The sequence below is a fragment of the Toxotes jaculatrix genome, chromosome 24, assembly GCF_017976425.1.
Source record: "Toxotes jaculatrix isolate fToxJac2 chromosome 24, fToxJac2.pri, whole genome shotgun sequence".
Lineage (NCBI taxonomy): Eukaryota > Metazoa > Chordata > Actinopteri > Toxotidae > Toxotes > Toxotes jaculatrix.
The window spans coordinates 3639377-3657138 of record NC_054417.1 but is presented as its reverse complement, the minus strand read 5'-3'; the positions used below and the strand labels follow the sequence as shown (position 1 = coordinate 3657138).

At 42.9% G+C, this 17762-nt stretch overlaps 3 protein-coding genes across 8 annotated transcripts; all 3 read right to left on the bottom strand.

Annotated features, from left to right (window-relative positions):
- Positions 1-515: 515 nt before the first annotated feature.
- LOC121178197 (poliovirus receptor homolog) lies at positions 516-10891 on the bottom strand. Of its 3 annotated transcripts, none has more exons than XM_041032738.1 (8): positions 10758-10891; positions 9144-9230; positions 8871-8988; positions 8417-8740; positions 7516-7845; positions 5931-6215; positions 5534-5635; positions 516-2032 (listed from the first exon to the last, which is right to left on the bottom strand). In XM_041032738.1, exons 3-8 carry the CDS (start codon positions 8938-8940, stop codon positions 2028-2030), a joined length of 1116 nt encoding a protein of 371 aa, XP_040888672.1. In that variant the 5' UTR covers positions 8941-8988; positions 9144-9230; positions 10758-10891; the 3' UTR covers positions 516-2027. The 3 variants fall into 3 exon arrangements, with proteins under 3 accessions (XP_040888672.1, XP_040888673.1, XP_040888674.1); XM_041032739.1 differs by having other exon boundaries at positions 9144-9227; positions 10758-10834; XM_041032740.1 differs by lacking the exon at positions 5534-5635.
- Positions 10892-11571: 680 nt separating this feature from the next.
- LOC121178200 (OX-2 membrane glycoprotein-like) lies at positions 11572-16584 on the bottom strand. Of its 2 annotated transcripts, none has more exons than XM_041032744.1 (6): positions 16473-16584; positions 12898-13236; positions 12489-12791; positions 12264-12369; positions 12058-12111; positions 11572-11848 (listed from the first exon to the last, which is right to left on the bottom strand). In XM_041032744.1, the coding sequence occupies exons 1-6, from the start codon at positions 16525-16527 to the stop codon at positions 11722-11724; spliced, it is 984 nt and encodes a 327-aa protein (XP_040888678.1). In that variant the 5' UTR covers positions 16528-16584; the 3' UTR covers positions 11572-11721. The 2 variants fall into 2 exon arrangements, with proteins under 2 accessions (XP_040888678.1, XP_040888679.1); XM_041032745.1 differs by lacking the exon at positions 16473-16584 and adding an exon at positions 13326-13511.
- On the bottom strand, positions 13963-17667 carry LOC121178199 (OX-2 membrane glycoprotein-like). 3 transcript variants are annotated; one of them, XM_041032742.1, is made up of 8 exons: positions 17360-17667; positions 15835-16173; positions 15408-15710; positions 15290-15328; positions 15098-15185; positions 14939-14983; positions 14699-14798; positions 13963-14358 (listed from the first exon to the last, which is right to left on the bottom strand). In XM_041032742.1, exons 1-8 carry the CDS (start codon positions 17412-17414, stop codon positions 14269-14271), a joined length of 1059 nt encoding a protein of 352 aa, XP_040888676.1. In that variant the 5' UTR covers positions 17415-17667; the 3' UTR covers positions 13963-14268. The 3 variants fall into 3 exon arrangements, with proteins under 3 accessions (XP_040888676.1, XP_040888675.1, XP_040888677.1); XM_041032741.1 differs by having other exon boundaries at positions 13965-14358; positions 14939-14995; XM_041032743.1 differs by having other exon boundaries at positions 13966-14377; positions 14939-14995.
- Positions 17668-17762: the final 95 nt, after the last annotated feature.

Here is a 17762-nt window from a genome sequence, read left to right as displayed (position 1 = left end):
TTTATTGTACATTAGATTTCTCCAAGTACATGTTTGGAGAAAAGTCTACGACAGTCCACGTCAGACTGCAGACTCTGTTTCCAAAACAGGATAAATTCAGAATGGAAAAAAATCAAGAACTTTTTTTTAGAAAAAAACAGTACGACTGATCTTGGACAACCTACTGAATTCTTATGAGTCTAAGCCTGAACTGTGAAAATGAATTTAAGTTCATTTGAGAATATTTTAAGCTTCAAATATTTGCATTGGTTAATCATAGAAAAAAAATGCCTCTCGCAGCGTCTAAGAGTTTGAAAGTAAAGTCCCTGGAGTGGGCTGTGGAGGAAGTGAGGCTCCTATTATGTAATTTGCTGGTGAGGTTACTGTCCCACACACTGTCTCCATACATCACAGCCCGACACCACCCAGAGTTCAGTCACAAATCTGAGGTTTTATTTTAAAGAAATCACCTGATGTTTTACTCAAAGTCGATTTGATTTTATCTGTTGATAAAAAAAATAAGCTGAGAAACAAAAGCCGTTAAAAGTCTCACGTTTTTATTTGCTAACTAGTGCGAATCCACTCAGCACCAGTACAGGAAACTATTAATGAACTGCTGAAGATACTAAACAGTGAATACTGCTCAAAAACAAAACACTGCTGTTTTAACCTTATAATGATCTTAATATACAGATCACTGACTTCAACATGAAAGTAGATGTTAAGTTTAAATGTAAGCATCCAACACGTTTGTTATTAAAATACAGGTTTTTTTTCTTTTTCATAGATGAAATTTTCTACAAAATGAATTATACTGTACACACTGTACCCACGCAGGCCTGTAAGGCTAAACTCCCCCACTTGTGCTCCCTGTGGTTCAGAAGTCAAGAAACACTGTACATCAACACAAACAAGAGCGCACACACATGGACACTCACACAGACATGCAGACAGAGACACAAACTGTTACTGTCTCACATACACGCAAACAGTGACTCACAACTGCCGGGCTCGTCCGCACAGGGATCGTCTGGGCGGCGTGAACGACCACCTGTCTGTCCCGCGCAGCTCTGCAGCTATAAATAACAAACCTTTCATTCTGACCCACTCAAACCATCCTTTCACTCTGAGTCACACAAGCCAAAAAAGTCCGATTTTAGTGTCAGATCCACAACTTCTTTTTTGATTTCCTGTAACTTGCAAGTCTAGTTCAGCAGCCTTTAATCATCCTCCCTCTCTGTGTGACAGCCTCAGACAGGGGGCTTTTCAGGTGACGTATCACCCTGCAGTGGCCTTTTTGAAGGTCCACAGTGGCAAAGAACAGCTGCTGTGTCTCTGAATTCTCCGGCACCGTAAAGGCCCCGAAAAACTACTTTCTCAATCAGCTGTGAGTGATGGCTATTTTATGGGAGCTAATCAATTCCCCCCCCCCGATAAATGATTTACTGATTTATTTAACCCTGTGGGGTTTTACAGAGTGACAGACCCCTGTTTAATTAATTCAATTTGGACTAATTTTTAGAAACTGAGTTGATGTTCTTCATAATAAAAGAAAGTCAAAGTGAGCAAACTCTACTCAAACTACATACAAAACCTAAATAAAAAAAATATATGTAACTTATCACACTGTGCTTGACTTAAACTTACACACACACACACAAATACACACACTGTAATACTCTATCTAAAGTTAGAGAGTGTCATTTGACCTCAGCGATGGCACAAGATATATTCATTCAACTCCAAAACCCTCTGTTCTTACAATAAGGATTTCATCAATAATCAAAGCAACGTTTCTACAGTTAAGTGTCATATCTAGAATGAAATAATGTGGGTTTTAGTTCTGTTTACACTGTAGTAGATTTGTGCCTGCACTAGCAGTATCTTCCCAGCTCGTGGAAGCAGAACCAGAAGCGCTGGCTCAGCTCTGTGAAAGCTCTGTTCCCTTCCTCTGCACACTGAGCTGGAGGGCACGGTGCTGAGCAGCTAGGTCAGGCTCAGAGCTCCGCTGGACCTTCATCAAAGCAGCGGTGACGCCGGGCTCCAAATCAGTCTGGACAGAAGGGGAGAGACACACAGTTAGTTGATCAGACTGCCACTTTTATGACCGAGACCACCAGAAAGTTTTCACAAAATTTCCCATTTTGCATTTGATCAAATCCTTCCTCAGCTGTCTGCACGTCCCGTCAGGCTGCAACACACTTTTCCTGACCGGGCGCCCCTCAGATTTGAGCCTGAGGACGAGCGCTCTGTGTTTGACAGGATGACGTCAGGCTTTTGGGACACGGGCCCATTGGTCATTATTTACCCGTGAGGTGATGAGAGCACCAAATCACGCACGGATATACAGGCAATCAGTTCTTCAGTTGATGCACACGAACAACAATCTAACCGGCTTTGTCTCACACAAAATCTCACAGCGTCATGTACGGCGGTTGTAATTACTTAAGATAAATCGCACACAGGAATGCAAAAATAAACACAGCCTGCACACATGTCTGGGCACACACACACACACACTTAAACACAAAGGCCCCAAAACACCCCCTCACATCCAAAACAACCACACGCACAAAATAATGAAACACTGCAGGAATTCCACAGCCATAATTAAATGCCTGCCACACCTCAATGTACATGTGGCAGCAGTGGGAGTTATTCAGAGGTGGCTCACTCACAAAAAGTCTTTAGTGTTGATGCTGAATCGACACATGTTGCTTGAAAGCCAATTAGAGCAAGAGCGACGAGTGAAGTCAGCCGTGTGTGACAGAGAACCTGGAAAGCCAATCAGCTCAGCAGGAAAAAAGAAAAACTGTCCATTACCAGAAAAACTTTAAGGTTAAAGAAGACCGGTGTCACCTTCATCATGTGAACATGCTTCTTACTCTAAGGAGCGATCAGTGGGCCGACCGTGTTTGTGTGCCGGACCGGATGCTGCGCCTCCTCTGCCCTTCCTGTGGTGCCACAGATTCAAAGGTGCCAAAGAAACTATTTGCTTTCAAGAAAAAATGATACCGGTCAGCTTCCTGTCTTTGTAGCTTCACCACCACTGCACCCTATAGTCTGTACATGTCTGCCCAGGCCACGCCAACAATCACAGAAACACAGACAAAAATAGACCAGCAGCATTTTACTGGAAGAACCTCAGACCTCTGCCTTACTTCCCAGCCGTGACTGAAACAAGCAGAGGCTGAATTACACCCCCGATAGAGAGGGAACCTCGAAAGCCATTTTGTGGCCGGCTCGGAGTTCGACTTCAGCCGCAGACATCACAACTTTTCAGGCTATTCACAGTGAGTTTCTCAGCAGCCGGGCGTCTCAGACACACTTTACACATCTGTCAGCATCGAGTTTTACTTTCAGACTGCTGCTCTACACTCCCACTCATTCAGAGGGTGCTGGTTGCTTGATTGGGGCCAAATTTTGTCAATAAACACAAAGTTAAACCCAGAGCTGATGACAAAAAGCAGCAATGTCTTAAAGGGATAAACCCAAATTACAAAAAAATACTATATATTCCCCCTGACCTTTAGTAGGATCTCGGTTAGTAGCTCACTTTTTCAGTGAGCTCATCACTGCCAGTTGCAGTGATTGCAGTTAATCCATATTACTATATGCTGAATCATACATTTCCTGTGTGCTCGGCAGTGTGTGAAATCCCGTTGTTACTTAATCATCAATCATCATATTATTCAGAAACCGGCCTCTGCATGTTGCCACGTGTTATAAAAACCTTAAAGAACATGACAGAAATAATCAGGTCGGCTCCAGATAAGGACGCAGGCCGTGATGCGCTTTGCTTCACAGCTCTCTTCCCTGAAAATACAATCTGAATCACATCACAGTAAAAGCCTGTGTTCCTCCCACATCTCAGCCAAGACTGGGAAATACAGTATGTGTGTGTCTGTACAGTGAAGTGTGAGAGGGGGCGTTGTTATCAGCTGGGCAGGTTTTCAGCTTTGGACTCTGGTTCCTCCTTGTCGCTGCTCCCTCCTCCAGGCCCCTAATGTCCATCTTGCGCCCACAGTGCGAGGGATTAGACAGAGAAAGAGGGTCTTTTCTTCTGGCTGGTAACTCAAGACAATCGGCACAACCACTTGTTATTCTGCTCAGGAGCCACAGAGCTGGAAAACAAGGAAACTTGGGGAAAGACTTTCAAGCAACGTGGAAAGTTTCCAACAAACAGGAGCCTTGTTTCCTGAGAAAAGTCTATTTTTGCAGCGATCCAGCTGCAATCTCTGGCCACAGACACTTGAGCAATTTCTGGCCGGACACAAAACTATCCATCACATATAAGCACAGTATTTGAGATTGTCATGACTGTGGGAAAAACACAAACAGTCTTAAATCAACATCACGACTGAGGCCTTTGTTGTGTGTGACCCATGTGGGTGAAAGCTGGTTTTGAAACTTGACATGATGAGGTGATGAGGAAAGTAGGAATGAAGGAGGTGTGGCAGCGGCTTTCCATCTTTAAGACTTGAGGAAAATGTGAGTACTTGCCCTCCGGTTTCTTATCGAGCAAGAAAACAAAGACGAGGAGGAGCTGAAGGAAAAAGGAAACTCATTCATCACTGTTTGAGCTTCTGAGTAATCACAAGCTTATTTAGGAAAAAGCTTTGCTCGGGAGGAATTTGTGGACCTTTTAGAAATATTTCATAGGTTTTTAAAAACTTGCAAAAGTGAAACATGTACAGGGTCCATTCCGATATAATAAAAATATCCAACATAAACTTTATGCGCTGGGATTTCTGCTGGCTTATTTGACACAAAAACACATATTTAAGCTATTTTTAAACCTAACCTTGACACATCAGCAACCATTCTTTGTTTTTCTTCCTTTACAGCTGCAACTTTTGTTTCCTTTCTTTTCCTCAGTGGGCAGAAAATTTATAATAAACTGGAAGTGGGCAGCAGTCCACATGAAACGTTACGCTGAGAGATTTGTGTTAACAGGAGTCAGGGGAGCGTTGATGACACCCTGCCACCTCTGTGTGGAAAGTAGCTGCGAGCTGACCTTCACAGTGCGCTTTCAGATAAATGTGAGGTATTTCACACCATGCAATCTGAGGACGCTCTCGGCAAACCTGAAACACTAAAGCTTCAGAAAAGTCAGAAAAGTCTTTCAACTACTGTTCATTTAAAATACTGATAACAGCAGCTTTATGTAGATGTGTTGTATCAGTCAAACTTCAGCTGTGGCTTTGGTGTGTCAGGGCTCATAAAATCCCAGGATGTTTTCTGTTCATGCAACCAGAAGAAATGTGAACACTTCATCATAATCACTACGATGACAAGAGGCACTCAAAACTTGGCCGGCACAGCAGACCACAGGAAAAACAATGCACTGAATATCTGCTGAGTGTTTTTCTCCCATGATACAGAGCCTGTAGTAAAGAAATGCCCACAGAGAAGACCCAGTCAAATTACCCTGAGAGTTTTAGCTCATTTCTATAGCTCCTGAAACTGGAAACCTTCAAGGAGAAAACCTTCCCTCATGCTCTAGTTTTCTGTTTTGCGACCACCCCAGTGAAGCTGCACAGTTCAGACTCACCGTCAGTGCAGATGAAGCACTTGCAGAGACACACACACAGACAGAGGAGGAGGACGGCTGCCACACCGCACACTGAGAGGAGGATCACCATGGCCGGACCCACTACAGCACACAAACACACACACACTTACATTTACTCCAAAAGCACAGCATGTAAAATGTATGACATCTGGACTAAACATGTCAGACGGTGTGGTACGAGAATGACATTACAGGATTCAGGACCCCATCAAAGCAGCCATAATTACCCACGACTATAAATAGCTAAGAATACACACATGGTTAGAGATCAGCAAAGTGGTTTAGACTTCAAACTGCAGACATTAATATGATTTAGATGTGAAACATCTGAATTTATTCGGAAAAAAACGGAACAGGTCATCCATGAGTTTCTCACCATTAGTATTGAGGGACACCGTCAGGGGTTTCTCCAAACCCTGGTGGTGCACGATGCACTTGACCGACAGGTCACTGAGCAGCCCTGACTGGAAGAGGAGCGTGCTCGTCACTATCGTGGTGCCGTCGCCCTGATCGTAGGCAGATGAAATCGGCGGGCCGAGTGTTCGGTTGTCCCCGCCGATGTTCCACGTGATCTCTGCGGCAGGGCGGGACTGGGCGGTGCAGTTGGCCTCGGTGACCCCTGAAGATGACGTTACGTGGCTCACCTCTGGTTGGGGTAAAACTGGAGAGAGAAATATTTTCCTTAATAGATGTTATTCTGATTTTAGCCATTACCTGATCCAAACAAGGAAACTTTATTCAGTCCAAGTACAAAGAGCCACATGTGTCCTTTTCTGTATTTGGTCTGAGGTTGTCAATCACAGACAACAGAAAGAGATTTGTTCCTCTGCTTTCGTAATGGAGGTGGAGAGACAGAGCACATCGCCTGTCAATCTCTCTGCCCTGAGGACACAATGACACAAGTCGTCCTGGAAACAAAACCCAGACAGAGAACAGAGGCAGAGCAGCTTTTACTAACTCTGTGTGTTCGTGTTTGTGTGTCTGGATCTTTGGTTTCCGTCAGTTTAGACAAAAGCAAAGCTTGTTTAGCAGAGCAAGAAGGACACACACACCTACACACACACACACACACACTGAGGGCTTGTGTCTCGGGAAACAGTGAGCCACTCATCCCCTGGGCTTTCACCCAAATTAACCACCCCCTTCCCCTCAGTGACACCCCTCCTTCTGTCAACATTATCACTCCAATAACACACACATGCACACACATGGAGGAAGATCAACAACCACTCACACTCCTGGGATGTTCGCCTACGGCTTCTTAAGTCACACTCTTGTCTGACACTGCGCTTTACACCTCTCTGGCACAGTAACGGGACAGAAAGAGGACGGGGCTCACGGGACAGTAACGGGACACGGAGCGCTAAGCGGGTCAGAACAGTAGTTCAATGACCCACCACAGCAACTTTCACCTCAGGGCTGACTGTGATGTGTTTATACACAGCTCTTCCCTTTCCTGAGGATGAACACGCACACACATTAGCACACATTTCCTCTGAGCTTACAGCATAATGAAGTATAGTGAACACTACTGAGAAGCCAGGGCTCAGTCATGGTCCCAGATCCTTTGAATTCCTGGCAGCATCGCAGACAACAGCAACAGTGGGCAACATTTAAGAGACTAAATTATAGCTCTCGTTCTCTTGAGCTATTGTTTGTGGTTTGTGGGTTTATGACTAAATACAAAAACAGTCCCAACTGTACCGAAAACATACCAAACTGTGACCCCAAAACTACATCACACCTCTAATTTTGTGCCCAATTACACATTTTATATGCCATCATGAACGCTAAGAGAAAGATCTCTATGTTTACCCTCAGATTTCGTCCTTTTACTGATTTTCGTAGGGTGTTAAAATGAGGTCAACATGTTAAATAATAATAATGAATAAAGTTAGTTTCAAATAATGAATAAAGGAACATAAAGGTAGACAAACAGTCGTCCCTGTCACCAGACTCACCGTAGACAGAGAGGCAGGCGGTGGCGCTTCTGCTGCCATCTGGGTACGTGTGGAACTCGCAGGTGTAGCAGGCCTCGTCCTCCGTCCTGACTGACTGGATGGTCAGCTGGCTGTCGTCCAGAGCTCGGCTCAGGCTAACTCGACCACCGAAGTGCTCATCTACGTTGAAGTGGCCTTTCTTGGTGTAGTAAGCCACGGTGGTGGTGTCGCCCTGCTCGGCCGTCTTCCTCCACAGCACCTGCTGCACCCTCTCAGGGAGGCTGTACCAGCAGGAGAGGGTGGCCGACTTCCCGCTTATGGCCGTCTTGTTGCCCGCCAGCCTCACTTTACCTGGGACAAAGAAACTGCTCCTAGCATCAAATGTGCGATGAAATTTTTACGGGACTGTGTGCAGGGTCGGGGGTGACGAGAAGAAGCCAAGGAGCAATAAAAATGTGTTTGTGCACATTTAATGGTAATGACAGGAAGTGCCCAAGGTTAGCTGGATGGGTGGGCTTTCTCCCCTGCTGATGTGGACCTTCAAACCTTCGTCTAGTACTTCCTGTTTGAAGGCATTCTGGGACTGGTGAGCAAAACAAACCCTCCCTGTGAACCTCTGTGAGCTGCAGAAAGACGAAGTGACTTCTACAAATAAACACACTTGCAAAAGGCTCCGTCTCCATGGAAGAAAGAACAAAAGTTCAAGTGTCATGTGACAGTTGCAGCGCTGTAAATGCTTCCTGAGGACAACTTGTTCTTTAAGATAACAGAAGCTAGGAACTAAAATCCCAAACCAAACATGAGACTGATTTATCCTCTTGAAACATATTATTAAGGAATCCTTAATAAACACACAGATTTGTGACACAGCTGCAACCTCACTAATGCCGGATGTAGCTTTTAGAAACTCGAGGCTTCTCACCAGTGACTTTGATGCACGTCTTGCCTACTTGCGATCCCTTGGAGAAAACATCAAAGATGCAGCGGTAGCAGCCTTCGTCATCAGGCCGCAGCTTCGTGATGGTGATGGAGCTGGCGCTGCTGTGGTGGGCGGCGAGTTGCACGCTGGGTGCTTGATGGCTGATGCGGATTGGTGCTCCCTGTTCATACGCCAGGAGGACCTTGTCGCGGCTGTTGAGCCAGCGGACTTGCCGGACGGTGTGACCTACGCCCGTGGTGATGTTGCAGCCGAGTGTGAGGGGGCGACCTGCCTCTGCGGTCCGGTTGGCTGAGGCTGTAACTTCACCTGACGTAAGCACAAACAGCAGGTTAGTCGCATGAGTAGAGTCAGTCACTGAGGATTTCAGAATATCAGAAACTTGCTTGTGCTTTAAAATCCATTTCATTAAAAAAAAAAAAAAAAAATCACAACGTACCATGGGTCCTGAGAACAGCTGCTCCTACTATCCAGAGCAGCAGACACAGGGGGAGGGCAGGTCCACACATCGCACACTGAGGCTGGGTTACCAACTCGCTCTCTGAGCCAGGCTGCAGCTGCAAACACAAACGCTGTCAGAGAGCTTGAACAGCCTCAGCCACAACCTCAACCTCACTGTGAAACCTCAACATTAAGTCCTTTTGACAGCTCGTGGCCACATAAAGATGTTGAACTACCAAAGACTCAAGTGTGAACCAAGACGCAGATGTACCTCTGTCAGCTGTCCAGTGTTCTGACTGTTCTGTTCAGCGGCTGTTGTCAGCAGAGTTGTAGCTGCATCTTACTGCCACACTGTCTGCTGTAATGGGAAAAACGAAGCCAGAGGATTACACCAGCAATGACAGCATCGCCTGAGCGTCACAACATTACACTCTCTTCGCTTACTAATGAAAGAGAAATGCAAATATCTGGAGAACTAAAAGTTTTTTTTGGGACATTTGTGAAACTGAGACCGTGGTTAGTTCACTTTAAAGGCTGTTGCTGTGGTAATGCAATGTGTAAGCATCAACAACAACAACACCAGATTCAAGAAACATCACCTGGGGTCTAATGGGAGTTTTTACATATTAATCCACAGCATGAGCTCTGCCCCAGTAAACCCACAATCATCCCGCAGCAAAACAAGCTGCCACTTTGATGTCTAGACAGAACCAAACCCAGAGATTTCAAAATCAATACCTGAAATTCAACCTCAAAGAAATTACAGTGGAAACATGGTGATGTAAGACAGGATGATCACAGCAAGCCTGAGTTTATAGTACAGCAGATTGTGTGAGCAAACATCAGCTGAGCCCAGTGGCTGGATGGCTATAAACATCTCCCCACTCATAGTTAAGGAGAGACAATAGAAAGATGCTACTGTACTGGAATCACACCAGAGCAACAAATCCAGACCAGAAAGCTGGAAACAGCAGGGATCAGGTGTACACTGGCCTCTGATCAGACTCTGGTGAAGTGGAGTGCAGGGGGCTTGCTGGGAAAGAGCGACCCGCCTAAACCACAAGCCAGACCAGGTCCAGACCTCAGAGCTTTATGGGTGTTACTTTGCTCTTTTACAGTGCCAACCATCTGGCTTCAAACATGCAGCCTGCTCCTGTTGGGCAACACTTAAATCACTTTTCCACTACAAAGCACTACAGATGTCTGACAGTGGGCTAATACAATGGGCACAAGAAATCTGATTCAAGAAATCCACTTAGATGTGCACTAAACATATTCAGCTGGCTCAGTCCCAGAGGACAGATGTTAAATGTGAGATTGGTTGGACTGACTGCTGAGAAAAGCATGAAACTGATCATCTTTCCCACATTTAACTGGAGGAAAAAGCTTTTTCACTCACAATTTTGTGAATGAAAATCTGCCTCTTGACGTGTTTATCTCATGGAAATCATTATAAACGAATCAAATAACCTGATGACACTGGGATACACATGACATGGGAAATTCACAAGAAAAAAAAATTAATAATTAAAAAAGTGCAACAACAAAAACCCCGTGTGGCAAAGTTAGATATAAATTAAGTTAGAAGTAAGTAAGTAAGTAAGTAAGTAAGAATTTCTAGTTTAAGTCAATGAAACATTTGTAAATAGATATTATTAATAGAATTTATTAAAAGGAACAAAACAACAACTACGAATAAAAGTTATTTTCAGTAAAACACTCGTTTTAAAAACGTCCTGTCTTCACTGGACTGACTGTATGTGGGTCAACGCTCCTGGATCGAGGATAAATCTGCTCACAAGTGGCTGAAAACTCAAAACTACTAACGTGAAGTTATTTCCAAACCAAGTTTGCGTGGAGCTGAAACTGTTGAGATCAAACTCACCCGCTGACAGATGAAAGCTCACAGCGGACAAAGCTGGCTCCCTGTATCAGAGACGCTCCCTGTGCTGCAGGTGATGTGAAACTGGAAAACAATAATCCATAGTCCGAACATTAAACTACCACCGACCGGAGCTGCACTGCTGCTGCAGCGTTGTAAACCCTGAGCTCTCAAACCGCATGGAAGCTCCCTCAGACATGACAGCTGGGGGAGCAGGGACCTCCTGTGGCCATGCTGAGCAACTGATTGCCACTTTGTTCTGAATAAGACAATAATAATAATCATGCACAATGTGAAGATTGGATCGTTTCAGTGTTGCACGTGATAAATCAATAAATCCTCAGAGCTCATCCTGCTCACAGAACCTACGGATATATTGAGGATTTAAAGAAAAACTGGCAAAATAATATTTTATTTACTAAAACTTTCATTTTCTAAATACGCCACAGGAACATATCCAGATTCAGAAAACTAGTAGGAAACTATTTTTATTAAAATCCATTACACAAAATCTAAAATCATTATTATTAGCAGCAGTTATAGTTGACAAAAGAAGAAAGAATTGAGGTTTCCTTCTGATATATACATGTTTTTTAGTGTTCACCACTCTCTGCTCTTGACTGTGCTGTCGGTTTGGTCATTGCCACAAAAAGACAATTGATTTTCCACCTGATACAATATGACTACACCATTTTCCACCACATTTAGATGCATGGCAAATTTGTCAAGCATCACTCAACAAGGTAAATCAGAAAAGATGTTAAGATAAAGGCACAAAGCAATACAAAAATATAGAATGGAATAAATCAGCATTCAAAAACAATGAAAAGGTATAAAAACATGCTACAATGTGCAATCAGCTTTTTTATCCTGGAGATATTAGATCAATGTTTCAGTTCCTCGACAGCTCGTGGGTATTTTACCAACACAGTCTGTTTCAGTTTGGCCATGACAGAGTTATGAGCTTTTATATGTAAACCAGTCTTCTTGGTGATGAAACCACTGGTTCTGGGTGGACGTTTGTTGGACATGTGTTTGTAGGTGAGCGTTGCCTGACCTGCTCGTTCTTCTGCCCGACCAAAGGTGTTTTGGTCCTTCAGATAAAAACAAGACAGCAGGTTGACATGATGGTCAAGCAAGAGTTACAGAGATATTGATGAACGTTGATAGCCTGGTTCAAAAACCTGAATCACCACATTCATCTAAGAATTTCAGAGGAAAGGCAGATTAAATCACCTGCTAAGGAAGCCATGAATAATAAACCTGTGCATGAACAATGTGAAGAACTATGAAGATGTCTTACTGGTCAGTGTCTTTCTTTGGCGTCTTGTTCTTCTCAGAGTCCCGCTCTGACAGACTGAAGGATTTAAGAAAAACAAACATTTATCAACTATTTATTTATTTATGGTTTTTCTCAGAAAATATGTTTGTAGGAGCTTTGTGTAGCTTCTCAATGCCAATAAATCACTACAATAATAACAAGATACTGAGTGTAAAGTTGAAAATGACCTGTTGCTACGTTTTCGTATGAGCAGCATCATGATGACTACAGCAACAATCAGGCAGAGCATGATGATACTGATGAGCGCTGATGATACAATGGTCGCAGTGGAATCTGTGAGAAAAACAAGAAATTGTGATATGAAACACTGAACAAAGCAACTACTGATGAAATGGGAATTATCAATCAATCACAATCATCAGCTAATCATCAGTGTATGAAGTGTTTCTCACCATCAGGCGTCTGTTTGACCTCAGGAATCCTCAGAAACACCTCTTTCTGACCAGAGAGCACTCGCGCTGCACATCCCACCTGTGCACTGTTGTCACGGAAACCTGACAGCACAGCTGTAGAGGTGACACTGACTGTACCGTTGGCGTCGTGGACACTGTCGGTGTTGTTGTGTGAGAAGTAGAGGTGTGGTTGTGTGACACTCAGTGTTACTGATGGAGCAGGTCGTCCTGTGGCCGAGCAGGACACAACTAACTCTTCAACAGACTGTGATTCTCTAACATGTAGAATGGGTTCATGCAGCTCTGCAGAGAAAAGACATTTAAAAACACACAAACATCAGGTTTATATGTGATGTGCACAAACTGCTCAGTTAAACAGAGTAAAGCTGATACTCAGTCAGGTTCTTACCATAGAGTTGGAGGCAGGTTCGGCCAATGAGAGCACCGTCAGGGTAGGCGTTAAACAGACAGCGATAGCAGCCTTCATCCTGCTCCGTCACCTCCCTGATAACTATGGAGCTGTTCTTCAGTCCAGAATCGATTATCTCCACTTTATCTTTACAGTCAGGATTCACTCTGGGACCAAAGCGTTCGCTGTAGGTGGCAAGATCCCTCGCTCCACTGGATAAAACTTTCTGCCATGTGATCTGAAGAACATCTTTAGATTGTGTGAGTTGACAGTTTAAACAGGCTTCTCCTCCCACTGCTGCCTCCACAGTCTGAGCTGTCTGGATCAGAACTGTTCGACCTGCATGGAGGACAAGAAATAACTGTTCAGTTCAAAGTGCGGGGTTTAAGCTGTGAGACGAAAGTTTCAAGAAATATTCTGTAACTTACCTTCTGCAAAAAGTCCCCACACAAAAAGCAACAGTACAGCACGAGCCATTTTTTGAACTGCATGTGCGCCAAGTTTCAAAATGACTTTAGCTGTCCAATCAGGAGCCCACTTGCTCCTGATTGGACAGTTTTTTACACCCACTTGTGTTACAAAACAAAAATGTAAAAAGTAATCTCTAATAAATTTATCCACTCACATCAAACCAACACAGCACTCATTATTAGCAGTAAATATATCAGTGCATCAAATAAACTGCTCATTTAAAACACTACACAAACACAACAGTTAATGAAGCCTGACCGTCCCCTGCACAGTAACATGGAACAGCCCACTGACACACTTTCACTTTTGATTTCTCCTTTGTTCTGACTTTGCAGACGGTTAGAGGCTGTATTGTGTGTATGGATGAACTGCAGTCATTACTTGTACTGTTCATTTGTAGTTATAGACTTTGGAAGATTGTTATAATAAAAGTCAAAGCACTGTCCACAAATAAGGTATTAAGGAAAATCTGAATATTGTGACCAATGAAATCAACTGAAGATGAAGTTTTCATCCAGAGCCACTTGAAAAGAAGATGAGCTGTAATAAGAAAACAAAACATCACACTTTATTGTATAGTTGTTGTTTTTATCAGTTCTTAAATGTAAAAAAAATCAGCAGGTAAACACAAAAAGTATCAAATGTATAAAAAGATAAGATGGTTAAAAAACTTTAAAAAGCACAAAAACATCACAACACAAAACCGTGCTCATTATTCTTTCTGAATCAGGCTTGTTCAGAGTTATATTCACAGCTTTGACCAGTCTGAGGATTTCAGTGTAAACTCTCAGGTTTTTCAGTGTCTTGTCTCTCAGTTCTGTTCAGGTCTGAGTGTCTCAGCACTGGTACCACGTTGTTGTAGGTTATTGAGTTTTACTAAATAGTTCACATTAGTCAAAATCAAGTGTTCTTGCTAGTAAAGGTGAAGACGCCGAGTCTTTGCTTTTTTTGGTTTGTCTCTGGTGTCCGTCTTCTGATCTGACTGTTCTCCTGTGTTTTTTAATCAATTCTTAAATGTAGACAAAAACAGTAAATAAACACAAAAAGTATCAAATGTATAAAAAAGATGGTAAAAAACTTAAAAAAGCACCAAAACATCACATCACAAAACAAATGTGCACATTAATTTTTCTGAATCAGGCTTGTTGTAACAGTTATATTCACAGGTTTGACCTGTCTGAGGATTTCAGTGTAAACTCTCAGGTTTTTCAGTGTCTTGTCTCTCAGTGCAGTTTTGTTCAGGTCTGAGTGTCTCAGCACTGGCACCACGTTGTTGTGGGTTATTGTGTTTTACAAAAGGTTAACGTTATTCAAAATTAAGTGTTCTTGCTGGTGAAGGTGGAGACGCTGAGTGATTACTTTCTTGGTTTGTCTCAGGTGTCCGTTTCCTGATCCCATCAGTCTCCTGTGTGTCTTCAGATTGTCGAGGCCTTAAAATAAAAAGTAAATTATTCCTAACAGGTTGTGAACATGCTAAACAAGTTGAAAGGTATAAAATCTGACAACATAGAACCAAGTGAACACAGATTAAATATGTTTGTGCAGACTGACAGTATAAAGAGAGTCTTACGTATTGATGTTGTTAGTTTGAGGAATCTCACTCATCTCATGGTTCCTGTGTGACAGAGTGAAGGATTTAAGAACAGTTAAAGGTGAACAAACATTTACTGACTCTCAAAGACTCAGACTCAGGTAACAGAACAACACAGATGTTGGTTTAAAGACGAACCTGTTCTCCTGATTTTGATTAATACGACTGCAGACAAATATGACGACAGCTACACAACCACAGAGCAGCAACACACTCCAAGTCACAACTTAGAGAAAAAAACAAAGAGTTGATATGATGAACTCAACAATCATAAAGCAACAGCAGGTAAAATGAGAACACTGACTTGAGGCCATTTGAATATGAACTCACTGAAATGTCTGTTATCAGATCCAGATTCCTCATTAAGACCTGGACAAAGAAACCCAAAGATCACAATCACAAACTAATTATCAGTGTATGAAGGTGGAGCTTTGGAAGTGTTTCTCACCATCAGACGTCTGTTTGACCTCAGGAATCCTCAGAAACACCTCTTTCTGACCAGAGAGCACTCGCGCTGCACATCCCACCTGTGCAGTGTTGTCACGGAAACCTGACAGCACAGCTGTAGAGGTGACACAGACTGTACCGTTGGCGTCGTGGACAATGTCCGTGTTGTTGTGTGACAAGTAGAGGTGTGGTTGTGTGACACTCAGTGTTACTGTTGGAGCAGGTCGTCCTGTGGCCGAGCAGGACACAACTAACTCTTCAACAGACTGTGATTCTCTAACATGTAGAATGGGTTCATGCAGCTCTGCAGAGAAAAGACATTTAAAAACACACAAACATCAGCTTCAGGTATAACATCAGGTTTATATGTGATGTGCACAAACTGCTCAGTTAAACAGAGTAAAGCTGATACTCAGTCAGGTTCTTACCATAGAGTTGGAGGCAGGTTCGGCCAATGAGAGCACCGTCAGGGTAGGCGTTAAACAGACAGCGATAGCAGCCTTCATCCTGCTCCGTCACCTCCCTGATAACTATGGAGCTGTTCTTCAGTCCAGAATCGATTATCTCCACTTTATCTTTAAAGGCAGGATTCACTCTGGGACCAAAGCGTTCGCTGTAGGTGGCAAGATCCTTCTCTCCACTGGATAAAACTTTCTGCCATGTGATCTGAAGAACATCTTTAGATTGTGTGAGTTGACAGTTTAAACAGGCTTCTCCTCCCACTGCTGCCTCCACAGTCTGAGCTGTCTGGATCAGATCTGTTCGACCTGCAGGAAACAATAGTTCCAGATGTTAGACCTCAACAAGCACGAGTGAACACTTTCAGCATCATGGCTGATGTGTTGTGGCCTAGAACACAAAGGTGCAACTTAACGATGGATTGATAAAGTCAGGAAGTGAAATGACAGTTTCACATGTGAGGTTCAAACTGTGTGAGCTGATGTTTTTAACAGGCTGTCGCTGCTCAAAAGTGATTTGTAGAGCGAAAGAACCAACTTCAACTCTGTGACAAATCATACCAGTGAAAACGTATGTGTATTAACACAATACAACTTCTTTCTCTTACCTTTGTGAAAGACTCCCAACACAAAAAGGAGACGTACAGCTACTCCATGAGCCATTTCTTTCAAAATGTGCACCAACTTACAACTGCCAATAGTTTCTGTTTCTTTATCTTCTTCCTAGTTATTTTATGGCAGTTTGCAGCCTGAATCTTTCATCACTGCCACCTTCTGGTTTCATTCTTTATCAACAACCTATGAGTTTATACAGTGCTGGAGAGTTATTAAGTAAATTTAACTAATCCACAACAAATAACTTAAAAATAATCAGATTTAAACACAAAAAGATAAAGGGCTGCTCCACTGTAATCATAATAAAATGAGTGGATACATTATATTGATGTCTGACAGGAGACAGATGAGAAACTCTGACATGATTTGATTTATTAACTGAAATCTCTACAACAACTCATCTTTTGTTTTTCCAAATATTGAAAGATGATAGTTCACAAAAAACCCGTTAAAGGTGGATTTTACACGAAACTACATCCAGCCTGTGTTGACCTCTTTCTACCTGTTATGTTAACACGTGGTCAGTAAGATCAGAGTAAACAGGGACCTCTAGTGGCCAAAATCTGCAACAGACATCGAGTCACACTCAAATAAATTACATCTAAATACTCACAATATGAAGGTTTGATAGCGCCACTGTTGTTGTTATTATTATTAATAGATATTATCAATTCTCTTTGCAGAATATAATATGAACTATGGATTTAACCAGTGTCTAATCCAGAACTCTCCTCAGTTATCTGCCTAAAACGTAACGTGATCACACAACTACAGTGAACTTAAGATGAACAGGGAGCGCACAGCTGTGCTTTCAGATTAAGAGCAGGAAACAGAGCGATATAAGAATAAAACACAGATCACTGAATCATCTGTTTCTTACTTTTATGGAAGAGTCCCAGCGCGAAAAGGACATGTACAACTGCACGGTGTGCCATCTTTACTGTACAACGTGTCCGATAGAGATCAAAACTATAACAAAAGCATAAACCGTCACTGGGCGGTTAGGGTGCAGGTACAGACGCACAGGTAACTTCCAGGTAAGCTGTTCAAGGTGGGGGTCAAATAATCACATATTTACAAAGAATGTAATGTAGCAGCGGATCCTCAAATGAATGATGAGTTTTTATAAAATAAAAACAAAGATTATTATTATTATAGCTCTTTAAAATGCACTACAGACAACACGTGCCCCCCCGTTTCCATCACATGGGTTCATCCGCTCCAGTCAGACAGAAGCACATGTACAGTAAGAAGACATTACTGTCCAACCACTCAGAGCTCTT

Bases quoted from the DNA above. Each gene is read 5' to 3' on its own strand.
- LOC121178197 (XM_041032738.1), bottom strand. From the start codon at position 8,940: ATGTGTGGACCTGCCCTCCCCCTGTGTCTGCTGCTCTGGATAGTAGGA. The intron at 7,846-8,416 runs GTGAGAAGCCTC...TCTTTGTCCCAG, and splicing joins GACGTGCATCAAAGTCACTG to GTAAAGTGAGGCTGGCGGGC. The intron at 5,636-5,930 runs GTGAGAAACTCA...TGTGTGCTGTAG, and splicing joins GGTGTCCCTCAATACTAATG to TGGGTCCGGCCATGGTGATC.
- LOC121178200 (XM_041032744.1), bottom strand. From the start codon at position 16,527: ATGGCTCATGGAGTAGCTGTACGTCTCCTTTTTGTGTTGGGAGTCTTT. The intron at 12,370-12,488 runs GTGAGAAACACT...TTTTTCTCACAG, and splicing joins GGTCAAACAGACGCCTGATG to ATTCCACTGCGACCATTGTA. The intron at 12,112-12,263 runs GTCATTTTCAAC...TAAATCCTTCAG, and splicing joins ATACGAAAACGTAGCAACAG to TCTGTCAGAGCGGGACTCTG.
- LOC121178199 (XM_041032741.1), bottom strand. From the start codon at position 17,414: ATGGCACACCGTGCAGTTGTACATGTCCTTTTCGCGCTGGGACTCTTC. The intron at 16,174-17,359 runs GTAAGAAACAGA...TGTTTCCTGCAG, and splicing joins GCTGGGACTCTTCCATAAAA to GTCGAACAGATCTGATCCAG. The intron at 14,359-14,698 runs GCAAGAACACTT...TAAAAAACACAG, and splicing joins CAGCGTCTCCACCTTCACCA to GAGAACAGTCAGATCAGAAG.